This window comes from Tasmannia lanceolata, unplaced genomic scaffold, assembly GCF_043159265.1.
Source record: "Tasmannia lanceolata isolate RefF3 unplaced genomic scaffold, GAP_Taslan_0.1 ptg000005l, whole genome shotgun sequence".
In the NCBI taxonomy this organism is placed as follows: Eukaryota; Viridiplantae; Streptophyta; class Magnoliopsida; order Canellales; family Winteraceae; genus Tasmannia; species Tasmannia lanceolata.
The window spans coordinates 2,289,296-2,304,506 of record NW_027518682.1 but is presented as its reverse complement, the minus strand read 5'-3'; the positions used below and the strand labels follow the sequence as shown (position 1 = coordinate 2,304,506).

The 15,211-nt window shown below is 38.9% G+C and overlaps 1 protein-coding gene across 1 annotated transcript; it reads left to right on the top strand.

The window, feature by feature from the left end:
• Positions 1-1,760: 1,760 nt before the first annotated feature.
• On the top strand, positions 1,761-13,120 carry LOC143877072 (Target of Myb protein 1). The gene is made up of 4 exons (XM_077378820.1): positions 1,761-2,027; positions 2,641-3,274; positions 3,363-3,608; positions 12,460-13,120. Exons 2-4 carry the CDS (start codon positions 2,756-2,758, stop codon positions 12,865-12,867), a joined length of 1,173 nt encoding a protein of 390 aa, XP_077234935.1. The 5' UTR covers positions 1,761-2,027; positions 2,641-2,755; the 3' UTR covers positions 12,868-13,120.
• Positions 13,121-15,211: the final 2,091 nt, after the last annotated feature.

The window sequence follows — 15,211 nt, the reverse complement described above, 5'->3', positions numbered from 1 at the left end:
TACCAGAGGAGAAAAAGGTAGTGGGCTTAGGCTTATCAATGAATCAAGCTAATGTCGTTTTTTCTTCACCATCCATTAGCAACCCTTTGATTTGATAGTCGAGATAATCTAAAAGAATGATATTGTAGTGATGTCTTCTCCACCGTACTATCGAATAGAGAGTCAAGATCACACCGATGCCATGTGGTTGTCTACGACTTTGGATATCTCTCCATATGCAAGCCGATGTGGACAGTTAGATCATCCAATTACCATCATCATGTGGCCCAAGTTTCATCTCATCAATCATCCTTTTGCAAGCTATTGATAGGAGGGCTGAGATTGCCCGATAAGTGTGATTTTCTGGTCATTTCATCTACATGATAGAATCTATCAAATCAAGGATCTGGATCACAATCTTGCCATGTAGAAGAGCTTATTGTTATTTCTTTATTATTTGTATGTTTCAAAGCTGTTGATCAATGGTTGGAATTGTACGATAATGTGTAGCTGGGTCCGTTGAACATTTCTTCTTGACATACCATTGGCATTGATTAAACACTAGGATATATTTGATATGGGAAGCGATCTATTAGCTCCCCTCCCCTTTTTACTTGGGACATCCCCCTCTAATGTATTTATGACTACTCTTGTACACTAGAGGGGCTGTCCAAAGTTTAAAAAGAATGGGGCGAGTATATCATTTCCCATTTGATATATGCAATCAACTGCATGATAGTGCTACCAACAAAGAGTCTAGATCATGTGGTCGCTAGAAGATGTGAAAATCCTGCTAACCTCACGTCTGATTGTAACCTTGGTGGCCCGGTATCCCGACAAAGGTAAACCCAGGAAAGCAATGGACAGTTTCTTTTTCTTTTTTTGATGGGTAAGCTGGGGATTAACGGGGACCCAACCGAGCTATCAGAAGCAATGGACAATTTAGCACTCAGTCCTTTCAACTGTATCTTGGATAGCCCCTTTACTCCTTCTTAATTAGATTGGATCATCAGATGCCTCTGATTTTACAATCATGTCATCTCTCTGCTAAGGCCTTACCAAATGAATGACTTGAATCACACTAATCTCATGTGCGCGATCCTTAATCCTTTGCTCAATTTGAATGCGCGAGATGGTTTGATCATCAATGGCGAAATTCTCTTGCCTTCGAAGAGTGCTGATCAGACTTACTTACATCACCCTTTAACATGACAGAGCCCTTCTATTCAAGTGTGTGGGATGGAAATTTCACATGGTGTTTGTCAGACAAACATTTGTGCAGCACAAAAAGTACATCAGGACCCACACAAATGGATGATCTAAGCCGTTCGTTTGTCTGTCCCCAGCAGTCGATAAGCCATGCCAAAAAAATGAGGCAGATAAGATATTCTGACCCATTTTTTTGATGGATAGAAGAACTTCACAGATCCAAGGGTTTGGATCATCCTATCCAAGGTGGGAACCAAAAGATGAATGATTTAGATTATCCATTGCTGTAGTTTTGTGCTTCAGGAGAGGTGCACACAGCAAATCAAAGTGTAAAAGTAGTTAACGGTCCATGTTGAATGAAAAAGAAGTTTCCTGATCTAACGGCTGGAATTGTACTATCGGTACTTTCTAGTGCCATGGCCCATCTACCTTGGGGCCCACCATTAGACGCGTAGCAGGTAACAAAAATAAAAATAAAAATAAAAATAAATAAAGAAGGAAATTTCGTCATTTGACTGCCCGATATACCCGAACTGCCCAAAATTGAGTCGGTCAGTTTTCATAGAAGAGAAAAAAAAGAAGAAGGGAGTTTGGAATATGTGGGGCGTTTACTTCGATAGCAAGACTCTTCGCAACAACCCGGTTAGTGTGGAGCAGAAGATGATCGGACGGTCAATAGCAAAGGATATATTAGAATTTCACGGTCGATATTTTTTTGAAATAAAAAAGATATTTTCGTGAATAAAGATGCGAGACAAGCAACGTATATGATGACCAGACTGCAACTCCGAGGAAGAGCAGAAACCCGCCAATCTCTTCATCGCACTTCCAATTTCAAGGTACTTTCAACAGTTTTTTACTCTCTTTTTTTTTTTAATCTGTCCTTCTTTAGATTTTTCCTTAGATCACGTTTATATGTTTTTTAGTTTTTGTAATTGGCTTTAAGGAGTAAAATTCTGTTCCTTTGTTCTGAAAATCATTCTATCTGTTTCGTAATGTATATGGATAGGTTAGGTTATTGATGTTTTGATGCAAATTTTGTAAATTTTGTGGAAATATTTTGTGAGTCCGATTTGTTTTTTAGGGTTTTTATCAATCTGTTTGATATGATCTGTAGAATCTCTTTATAGGTGGTTGTTGATTTTATTGCCTTTTCTAACTTTCGATCAAGTTTCACGTATTCCTGAACTGTTGGATTCGGGTTTTCATCAGGTTTTGTGCTTCTCCTAGAATTTTGGGGTTTTCAGAAGAGGATTTGATTAGGTTAAGGGTTAGGGTTTTATCGATCTGTTTTATTTCCTCTTTTTTATGGGACAATGAAGTGGTACTTTATTTTCCTGAATATTGATATGTTCTGTAGAATCTCTATATAGGCGGTTATTGATTTTATTGCATTTCTAACTTTCAATAAAGTTTCGCGCTCCTGAACTGTTGGATTCGGGTTTTCATCAGGTTTTGTGCTTCTGAAACCCTAGAATTTTGGGGTTTCCAGAAGAGGATTTGATTAGGTTAAGGGCTAGGGTTTTTTTTGTTGAAGTGTAAGAGAATTTGCGTCTAAGGTTTGAAGATGAGTGACAACTTGATGGAGAAAGTTAGCTCATTCGGCGAGCGCCTGAAGATCAGCGGGGTCGAGGTGGGTAGGAAGATGACAGCTGGCATGAGCTCCATGAGTTTCAAGATGAAGGAGCTCTTCCAAGGGCAGAACCAGGCCGAGAAGATTGTCGATGAGGCTACTTCGGAGGCGATGGAAGAGCCCGATTGGGCCACAAACCTCGAGATCTGCGATATGATTAACAGCGAGAAGATCAACAGTGTTGAATTAATCCGCGGTATCAAGAAGCGTATCATGCTGAAGAACCCTCGGGTTCAGTATTTGGCTATGGTCTTGCTCGAGACCTGCGTTAAGAATTGTGAGAAGGCGTTCTCAGAGGTTGCCGCTGAGCGGATCCTTGATGAGATGGTGAAATTGATTGATGATCCTCAGACTGTCGTGAATAATCGAAACAAAGCCCTAATTCTGATCGAAGCGTGGGGAGAGTCCGCCAGCGAACTCCGATATTTGCCTGTTTATGAAGAAACATACAAGGTATATATTCCTGCGCGCAATTAGACTTGTCAGTTAAATTGAATTTTTGTGTTCCAATTGATTTTTGTGTTCCAATTGTTTTGTTTAGAGTTTGAAATCTAGAGGCATTCGTTTCCCTGGACGTGATAACGAGAGTCTGGCTCCGATATTTACCCCACCACGTACCGTGTCCAGCTTAGATTCGGAGATGAGTCTGCCACAGCAGGCTCGTCGGGAGGTTCCCGTCCAAAGCTTTACCCCAGAACAAACAAAGGAAGCATTTGATGTGGCTCGAAACAGTGTTGAACTTCTTTCCACGGTTTTATCCTCCTCTCCAGAGCAAGATGCTTTGAAGGTGAGTTGGTTTTATTCCATAAATTATGTCTCTTTATTTATGATTGAATTTTATATTAGAATAGATGACATACGAAAATCCTTTTGCCTTTTGGTGTAATGCTAGAGTTGCTGATTTCTATTGAGTTTCTCATAAAGTCCTGGGCTGTCTATTTTCATTCAGGAAATCCATTGGCTCACTATCCTAGAATTGCACTTTTTCAATTCACAGTGCTCCTTTGAGATACACGCTATACTTTCATTGATTTTAGTTCATAACACAGACCTGCTTGCAATGTGATGAAGCATTCAGACAACAACAAAAAAAAACTTTGGGAATACTATTCCTTTCTTCATAGGTCTATTGCCACTTGCTGGATTTTTTTAGTCTACTTTTTTATCATTAAAACTTGAAGAAGCATTACTAAATGCACATTAGGGCGTGTTGGGCAATGCTTCTTGGCACTCATTTTTCCATGTGACTGAATGAGAAACCCCGAAAATTTCTGAAATTATGTTAGGCAACTGGCCCAGTATCGCCCGTTTCTATCATTTCCTTATTTTTTTGCAGCTAAATGGCGAGGGTTAATGAGATTTTCTGAAGCGACTCTGATCCGCTTTGGAAGATTCTCATTATCCCGATTCAGCCCGAATATTTTTGCGAGAATGAGAAGCCCTGCCGAACATGCCCTTTACATTGGCACCAATAAATTACTGAAAAGGTTGTCTGTGATTATTTTAAGTGTGCTTGGTTGCTTGTTGAATGACAAGTACATGATATCTTTCAATCATACTGATTAGCCTTCAGAAATTTTAATATTTTTATGTTGAGAAACCTGAACCTGAAATCGGCCTCCTAACCAGACAACTGCAGGATAGTTCATAATACAAACCTGGAACATTCTTTCTTCAACCACAAGTACTAATTCACTGCTGACTTTTTCTGTATACTACCTCCATTTCTTGGTAGATACTTTATTCTATATTTTTCCGCTACTAGATGGGCTTTGATATGATGTACATTGACTTCGGATTTTCATGGAGCAATATGACACTCTTGTGAGAGGTAATCATGTTCCGTTCAAATTATTGTGAAGTCTAGCTTTCACACCCACCACTTCTTTTTGAATTGCCTGGTACCAATCCTCGAAACCTCACTTATAAGGTTTAAGAAACGTTCCAAGGCATTGCAGCAATGGAGAGAATTGTGAAGTCAAGCTCTCACACCCATCACTTCTAAAAAAGATAGTCCTAGTATTCCATCTTTATCACCCATTGGCTTTGGAAACTACCTGGATATCGAGTTTACAGGGATTTCGTTGGAGATACATGATCCGTTACCATCATATGTTCGATGGGCTCAACCTAGTTGGCTTTGGCTATGTCGTAGTTGTGAAGCCAGTATACTCGGACATGTTTTTATAATCTGTTTTTCTTATCAAATGGACAAAATTACTGATTTGAATAAGAGAAAGACAAAAGGGAAAATCTGAAAGATGCCGACAAGCTGTAACTCCAGTCAATGTTTTTCACGATACAAGCCTGGAACATTCTTTCTTCAACGACAATTACTAATTCACAGCTGACTTTTTTTCTCTATACTACCTCCATTTCTAGTTAGATACTTTGTTCTATCTTTTACCGCTGCTAAATGGTCTTTTATATGATGTACATTGATTTCGGAATTTCAGGGAGCAATATGATACACTCTTGTGAGATCCAATCATGATCTGTCCAAATTATTGTGAAGTCAAGCTTTCACACCCACCACTTCTAAAAGTGATATTCCCTGTCTTCCATCTTTATCACCCATTGGCGTTGGAAACTACCAGGATATCAAGGTCATAGCCTGCCTACCTCCCACCCATCCATTACTTCCCCGTACTCACTCCTAATAACTTCCCTCCAGGGAGCACTCTTTTCAGTTCCAAAAGTGTCAAATCCATTTCCCCAAAAGGGCCTTTGCTCATCTCTGTTCATCAAATATAACTTTGGGGATTCTTGAGACCTTATTTTTGGATATTTGGTCACTTCTAATGTCCAGTCTCAAGTTATATTTGATAAACCAAAGCTCTCATCAAACATACATCACTCCTCCTGTATATATCCTATTGCCTCTTGAAGACATTATGCACCAAAGCTATGATATCAACTAACGTAGAACAGTCTATGAGAAGGGTAATAAATTCAAGAAAATATAGGATGTCTTGGAAATTACAAAACATGCAGGAATTTATGTAGAACTCAGCTGAAATCAGACTAAATAATGTCCCAAACTCAGCACTTAAGGATAAACAGTTTCTTTGCAAATCAGGTCTAAGAATGAACAAAAATTTACATAAATTGATGTAGAAATCTCAAAGGGCATGCTCTGATACCAAATTGACGCATGGTATCGTATAAAGGATTAATGAAATTAAAGAAAGAAGGGATCCAGATTCAAAGGAGTAACTATGGAAAGCGCACGTCTAACTTTTATGTCAGCAAACAAGAATGATGGTATTTGGTAGTTCCAAATTCATGAAATGGAACAAAATCCTAAATCTTGAAGTTCTTAACTTGCGGGCAAGTCAGAACTTCAATCCTTTCTTGATTGAAAGGTTTATACTTTAGAAATCTTAGGATAAACACACCCCACTAATGATTAGGGTTCAATCTATAGTCCATGACACAATAATGAATGAAAAACTGATTATTAAATATCTGTGTACTTGGAAATTCAGCAACAAGGGACAGACAGTACTAAAGATCCTAAAATAATCAAAATGGAATATGAAGATGTGCATTATTGATCATTGTGCCCTATGCATCCAGTCTGGGGAGACAGCAGACCATATATTCTTGCATTGCAGTTTGGCTAGAGCGACATGGGGTAAAGTGCTTTCTAGATTCGGCATCCTATGGGTTATGCTCTCTCGTCTCTTAAATCTTCTAGAGGAGTGGCAATCAAGGCCTTGGCGTAAGAAAGGTAGAATCCTTTGGAAATTGATCTTCCTAGCGGTCCTGTGGGTTTTATGGAAGGAAAGGAATGAGATAACCTTTAGGGGTTTGTCGTGAGGTCCTCATTTTCTATTCTGCAAAATCTTATCCTCAACCATTTCTTGGGCAAGATCATTAATCCCATTTAGGTTCGTATCAGCAAATGACTTATAGTATTGTTGGAGGGAGGTTTGTTGTAGCTCAGAATCGGTTTCTTCCCCATCGGTTGAATGGGTCCCTCCAACCCCAGGTTGCTTAAAATTCAACTTTGATGGCTCCAGTTTGGGCAACCCTAGGCTGGCAGGGATTGGTGGAATTCTGCGAGATCGTGGTGGTAATACTCCATGGGCCTTCTCAGGGCCTATAGGGACCGCAGACTCCAGTGAAGCGGAAGTTAGGGCTGTTCTTCCCAGTTAATTGTGCCTCATCTTCTTAACATAGTTATGGTTATGGGGGACTCCCTCATTATAATTAAATAGCTTAAGGGGAGTATTCCTATCCCTTGGAGATTCGCCCATTGGTTTGATGAAATTCAAGATAAGGTGGGGGACCTATCGATCTCTTATTCACATATTAAGAAGTCAGTTAATAGGGAAGCGGATCGCATGGCTAGTGAAGGTGTTTCAAAGGATAGCCTTGTGGTTTATGATTTTAGGCCTCCTTGAAAGGATCTTGTGTTTTCTTATTGTACCGCTTTCTCTCTTTCTTCCTTGGTATCTGTGACCTTCTTGGTCCCCTTTTTCATCTAATACAATTACTTCATCATTCAAAAAAACCCTAATAAATAACTATGATAAAAGGATAAAGTATTACCAAAGAATCCACTTTGGTTCTCTAGGAATCCACTTGTAGAAGATTCAAAACAAAATAAAGGAATCTACCTAAGTGTTTGAACCTAATTGAAACAAATAACTCTCTCATATGGGCTGCATCCCCATGTGATGCAGCAACTTACTTAATCCTTAATAGGATATATGACTGGTTTGACCTAGTTTAAACATGTCACAAGTGTCAAAAGTGGCTCCTCCCTACCGGTGGCTCCTTTTCTTGGACTTGTGGCCACACTTCTCGGATCACAAAATCCCATATCTTTTGTTCATGACTTTCATGAATGATGATCCACATCAATGAGTATCTAAGGATTCATCTTCTTCATTGTTGGACCAATACAACTGTTATCATTGGAATACATGACTTGTCTTGATGTAGTTATGCACTAAGGTATTGGGCCTGAGTTGCATCGTCAAAACCCCGGTCCACTATGATTGGGCTAAGGGGCTTGTAACTCTCACCCCTCACACTGTTATGGACATCATCTCTGCCATTGCCCTCATTGGAAGCACCTCCATCCTCTCCCCCCCCACCCACCCCCGCACACACACACACCAGAAGCTTCAGCACCAACATTCCCACCACCATCACTATTTGTTGGTGATTTTGTGGACCAATCATCATTGCTATTATGTATAGAACTGTGACGGACTAAGGGGGACCTTGTGTCTACGACAAGTTATCCTCATCCTCATCCACTTCTCTCTCTAAAGCGGCAGGAATACTCTACCTACCTCTCGACTCATCCAACACTAGCTCTCCAACCTCACCCACTCATAAAATAGGTCGTCCTCCTCATTCACGCAAAATATGTTTCTCTAATTGATGGGGTCGCCTCCTGGTTCTGACCAAGCGATAAGTGCGTCATCCTCAACCGCATGCTGAAATGGACGAATACAAGCTTACGTAAGTTCTCATGCCTGATCCTGTTTCACCTCTTCAAGTAGATGAGATTGAAGATGTTCCGATTCCTCTCACAACCTAAAGAAGACACCATTTGAAATAACACTATTGCTATCTTCCTCAAGTTAGGAGCATCAGCCCCATCCAATGCACTCTACTCAACTACAAAGAAGAACATACTAATTAGTTACTTTAATTATTTCTTTAAACAACTATCAAGTTAATTGACAAGTAATATTCCTACTGTGCCTTTACCTAGTAGTGTCCTTGCTCATCAAACCACAACAAATGTACATCTAAAGGAGCCAACGACGTCCCTAAGCCAGTTGACCTACAATGAATTGTTATTAGTTAGAATTTGTAAATTACAGTACATCACAATCTAATTTAGAAGTTGAAATAAATCAATGTTCACCTCAGAAAAAGCAAGGAATTGTGCTTTTCCATCGGTTCCAACTTGGCTATCACGGTCTCTAAGGCTTGAAGGAGATCTCTGTTAGTACCAAGGTGATGATCATATTGGTACTTTGGATTTAGTTAGTACGTTAATAAACAGAAAAGTTCATTAGTATATCGTAAACCACGATAGAAAGTAGTTTTCACAATTCAGCACTGATTTCGCTCAATTTCTGCACAACCAAGCCACACCGCATACTCCAGATTCAGAACAAACGACAACAGATGATTGTTTGCTAGGTATAGAAGATGAAGATGCATCCTATGAGGATTTGAGTGAAGAATTGTATGTGATATGTGAATCCTTTCTATTACAAAGAACTAATCCAGGGGAAGATTCGTTCGATAACAAAGTCAATGCAATTAGTGATGAGAAAATTGTGCCTGAGGAAACCATCAAAAGAAATTGTGCCGGGAAACTTGGTATGTGGTCACTCGACGAAACAGTGGATTGATCAATAGATATATGGTTATTCAATTGGAGGTGATGAGTATTGAGTAGGGTTGCAACTTGGGTCGTGTTTTACCCGACCTGAAGAAACCCTGGTTGTCGTTAAAAAATAGTGTCTTGGTTCAGTTCGAGTTTAAAGGTAAAAAAACCGAGGCAATTTCAGATCGGTTCGGTTTTAAAAGTGAAAAACCCCGACCTTGTGTTATTAAATATTTACATGTTTGTATGTGTATTCCTTCGGGTTTAAAGGTGTAAAAACCCGACCTTGTGTTATTAAATTTTTACATGTTTGTATATGTATTCCTTGACGAAGACTTTGACAATCAACTAAAAATTAAATAAATGCGCACCGTCGACGGTTTTTACACCAAACATGAAAAAATGCACACCGTCGACCTTGTGTTATTAAAACTTTGGGTATGGCCTTTGGTCAAAAATGGAAAAGTAGTGCTCTGCAAGTTTAGCTAGTAGTGACAATGAAGGAAAAGTTTGGGTGTCTGAATCTGATTTTGTATAAACACTAAATTTTATGCCTTTCAAGTGCTCCAATTAATCTGATATTGACCTTGTAGTCTTCTTTGAGCCAATCACCTCATTGGGAATTTGGGAGGAAAAAACCATATGCATGCTGTCTACTATGATTATCTTTGTGTATGTTATAGACATTGAATCTGTCACTTATTTCCCGTACTTTTCCTTTTTCTCTTTTTATTTTTTAAACCGAAAAGTCTACATTATTACATCCAATGTCTACTGTTTTGGACAGTATGAACTAATGTTTGGGGCAGCCGGTTGCTCTTTTATTTTTGCAGTCTTTGATTTTTAGAGTACGGGAAACCCTCACTGTATAACCCTTACTTTGTGACTCTTGGGCAAGTGAAATCTGACTTTATTTTTTACTGTTTTACCCTTATTTTTTTGTCTATTTTATAGTTGTTTTAAGGGTATTCTTCGACTTTTGGCCTCCCCAAAAACAAAGCCCTATATATACCCATCTAAGCCCTCATTTTCTTCACTTCTTCCTTTCTCAATTCCTTCTACTAATCTCTACTCTCAAAATATTTTTGTCTTTTTATTAAATTTGGTTAGTATAATGGTTCATTGAAACTTCTCATTTCACTTACTAATACGAAACGCTTAAAACGAAACGCCGAATGAAACAGTATTAACAACTAAGCTGTAAACACATTGATTTTTCATTTCCTTATTGTTCTTTTGAGGACCAAAATCCTGTCATGGAAATCAAGATCTGGATTTTAGCTTTCCTTCAGCAATGTCTTATTCCCAGCATCTTGATTCCAAATCCCCATCCAACTCAAATTTTCAAATTGGTGAATAGAAAATTTGAGAAAATCTATTGTTGGTGGTCGGGTCGGGCTCAACCCCAACCCGACGGGTTCAACCCGATTTTGGCTCGGGTTGGGTTGGGTTGGGTTAGGGTTTGGAAAAGCCAACCCGATTTAATTTCGGGTTTCGTTAGGGTTGAGGCCTTGGCAACCCGACCCAACCCGAACCCGACCTATGTCCTCTAGTTTTCTAATGTTTTTCTAGGTTTATGTTTTTTCCTTGTATTTTTCTATTTGGCCCGAGATGAACCCGACTCAACCCGAACCCGACCCGACCCAACCCGATTTGGAGGTGGGTTGGGTTAGGGTTGAGAGAATGCTATCTCGGGTTGGGTTAGGCTTGGCCTCAACCCGACCCAACCCGACCCGAGTTGCACCCCTATTTCTAATCCTGCTTGATTTGAATGGTGTGGCCTATACCAATAAGCTTTCTTCAAGTTCGGGTTGGGTGTCATTTGTTTTTAGGTGTCATTTTTCTTGTAGATATCTGTTAAAATCTATTGTTGGTGGTGAGGTTTCTAATGCTGTTTGATTTGATTGGTGTGGCTACTAATGCTGCTTCATTTGTTTTTAGATGTCATTTGCTTCAAGTTCGAGTTGGGTGTCATTTGTTTTTTTCTGTCAATAAGCTGGCTTGAAGTTCGTGTTGGGTGTCATTTGTTTTTAGATATCTGTTTGCCATTAAACCCTCTTTATCTGTCCCTCTCTTTTATATCAGACTCTCTTCTTCAAGCAGTTTCTTGCATGGTTGATGATTTACCTTCTCTTAAATAATTCTTTATGGTTGTATTATTATGACCTCAGTTTATTGCATCTCATTTTTCTACTGACTATTCCAGTCGTGCACAGTGGTTTTAGGTTATGCGATGGTCTTTGTTTTGAATCTTCTTTAGAGCCCCATTGTACATTGAATCTTTGTGGCTACTAATAAATTTGCATATAAATACATGCGTCTACATATACACCCACCAATACACAGTAATGCTGTAAAGTCAGAATTTGTGTTTGTGCATAATGTCTGTGAAGGGTTATCTAGATACCCAAGATATTTGCTGAATCAACTTGACAATGACCGTTTGATGATTTAACTTCTCTTAATTTATTCTCTATGGTTGCATTATTCTGTCTTCAAATTCCACTATGACTGCATTTCTCATTTTTCTTTCCAGTCTTTGTTATGACATGGTCTTTGTTTTGAATCTTCTTTAGAGCCCCATTGTACATTCAATCTTCGTGACTACTTGCAAATTTGCATATAAAAATCATAACACTTGTATACCTACCAATACACAGTAATGCTAGGGGTTAGGCCTGTCGCTCAGTGGTTGAGGTCGCAGGTTCGATCCCACGTTACCTACCAAAAACAAAAAGGTTTTGCCTTGGTTATTGATTTTTTTATTTTAAGGATATATTATAAATAAAAGCTCCAAACAAATAAATGGTCTTTGTTATGACATGGTCTTTGTTTTGAATCTTCTTAAGAGCCCCATTGTACATTCAATCTTTGTGAGTACTTATAAATTTGCATATAAATACAGACATAGACTTATATACCCACCAATACACAGTAATTCTGTAAATGTCAGAATTTGTTTGTGCATAATGTCTGTGAAGGCTTTTCTAGACTTCCAAGAAACTTGCTGAATCAACTTGACTATAGCCGAATTAAACGGCTAACTCCAGTTTAAAAAAATCCCAAAACAATCGATCCGAGTACTTTTGAAGCTTGCTTGATTTAACATGAAAGGATGGATCAAGTAGTCAAAAAATCATCCAACTCAGCTTTAGGCATCCATTGAGTCCCAATCCCCCAATTTTTTTCAACTTTTAGACATTGGTTTAACCCATTTATCATTTATGGTTGTGCATGTCTTTGTTCTTTGACTCATTTCTTTTCCCACTGGCAGGATGACCTGACATCCACGCTCGTACAACAATGCCATCAATCTCAATTCACAGTCCAGAGAATCATCGAGACATCTGGTGACAATGAAGCCCTGCTTTTCGAGGCTTTGAATGTTAATGATGAAATCCAAAAGGTCCTTTCAAAGTACGAAGAACTAAATAAGCCCTTGATAGTCCCACATGAACCTGAACCAGCAATGATACCAGTTTCGGTCGAGCCAGATGAATCGCCTCGGGTTGGGAAAGAAGATGCACTGATCAGGAAACCAGCAAGTTCTCGAGCACGGGGAGGGGAAGATGATGACATCATGAATGATCTGGATGAGATGATATTTGGTAAGAAGGCAGGTTCTTCTGAAGGACAGGGTCCTAAGAAGCAGCAGCAGAAGGACGATCTCATCTCCCTTTGAGCTTCTAAACACGACCCATGTTTAAGCCAGAGGCCTTTTGGTGTTGATAATAGGCCTTATAGGTGGAAACTTTCATATTGCTTGCTTTAGAAAAGAGATTATATGATATTTAGTTGAATGAATATGAGAGTGGGAATGTGGAGTGTAAAATTTTCAATTCTTGACTTGGTTTTGGGGTCCGGGGGGAGGGGGGAGGAGGAAATCAAACAGATGTTTCACTTCATTTATTCAGTTTATTCTTGCTCTTCTCACATGATTTCCCTTGTACACTTTGTCACCGTCAGATCACAATCAGATGGTGGTAAATTTGTGGGGACTGCTACCTATTCATCATCACCACTGTTTTTTTTTTAACCATCACAGCAATGTTCAAAATCTTGGATTTGGAGGAGAACTCGGCCAAGGTATAACCGAGTCAATTCGCTCTAGGCAATAATTATCGTGGTCAATTCTTTATGAATAACTCAAACTAGCCAGTCACTTTTGATTGACTCGGTAGGGCCAAACTTGGACTCACGAGCACTTGGCCACGGTAGAACATAGTTGATTTGAGTGAGTCAATTATTGACTCGGGAGGGTTTTAAACAGTACCTCAATGGTAGGTAGCATATATGTTGTATGCTCAGTGTATATGCCCTACACAATCATTTTCCATCTTATTTCTTTTTGAAATTGACAAGTCAACCCCTATTTCTTACTTTGAATCCAGTTATTTTAGTTGATGAAAAAACCCTAGGTAAAGACTTCAGCCGCTTGTTTGGATAAATACAATCTTCTGGCTGTAGCTTTTGGGGAAGGGTTTTGGTGTTATGGTGCACAGGAAATTTGATTTATCTAAACATGTGTAAAAGTCTCAAAACATGTGTAAAATGAATGCAAAATCAAGCTTCTAATTTGCAAAACCCTTATGCAAATATGTCATGTGTTTCTATTTCCGTAGTGTCGCCCACCAGTGAATGCAGATCATCTGGGTGGGCCCAATTTCGGCTGAAACTCTGAAATAGAAAAAATATATATTTTATTATATCCGAAATTTCGGCCGAAATTGGTAAACCCGAAATTTCGGTTTCGGTAACAACAATTTCAGATTTCGGCTGAATTTAAAACCATGACGATGATACCCTTCTTCGGATTGCGAGAATTTTGAGGAGAAGTTTAGAAAGGAAAAATATTTCTAAAATTTCTACTTCTTTTACACATGGAAAAAGATAATTAGAACCAAACCTATTCAATTATTATTTAGAAGGACCTTCAATTTAAGAGATATCTCTCTAAATTAACCATAATCATATCATTTCCTTTTAAATAGTGGAAAGACAGAAAAAAACCCAAGGTAATTTTTCCCATCAGAAATGTTAATCTTGCAATCGAGACAGTAACGATAAATGCAGTTGGTTGATGCAGATCCAATGTGACGCCCTTGCAGTTGGGTTTTCACAAGGGTGCCCTTCAATTTAGCATTCTTCTTATATAGGCTCAGGGTTTTTGGAAAAGCATTTTGGAATACTTTAAAACCCTTCTCTCTTGTCTCCACATAAGCCTCTTGGCTATTTTTTGGGAAATGATATCAGCACGACCCTGTTTTGATATTTTCACTAATTCATCTTGTCTTTTTGTAATTAAAGAGCTGTCCCGACGCAAAAAGCTCTCCCAAGCCAATTAAAAAATTAAAGACAAGCTGGGTTTGTGCAATTATTAAAACATGGTTGTACTGATATCATTTCCGTATATCTTATGATTGAAATAAAGCACAAAGCCTTCATCTTGAGTGAAAATAATGGATTGCAACGCCGTGACTTGCCCTATCATAGCCGGCAGATCTTCGGGCGGAGTGGTCGACGGGCGGGGCGGGGCGCGCCTTGCTAAACTTTGTATAAGGCTTCTATGGCGACGTTTGGAGCAGTGAGATCTGAGCCGGAATTCCTTTGGAAATGCTGAGTCACGTCATATGACTCAGTCACTTCATTTCTTCTAGCCCTATTAGTAAGGGGAGGCGGAGGTGCTTCTCAAGTTTTTATTCTCCTCAACATCTTTCTTGATGGACTGTTGGTAAATAGTGCCTTCAGTCTAATGGTGTCGTGCCTTAGAAAATATCTCACTGTCTTATCTCCCTAACATGATATCTAAACTATCGATTTCCTTACTTGCTCATTTTAGATCATTGATTTCTACTTAAAAGTTCAATTTTTATTCAAGCGTTCTTTCTGAAGAACACTTGGCGATCCACCTGATCTCATTTGATATGAGATTTTAGGTTGGATTGATTCATTTTCAACCATTGGATTTTTAATTTGAGTTGATCATAAGATCCAACAGTCGGATCAACTCGAATCAACTAGATTAA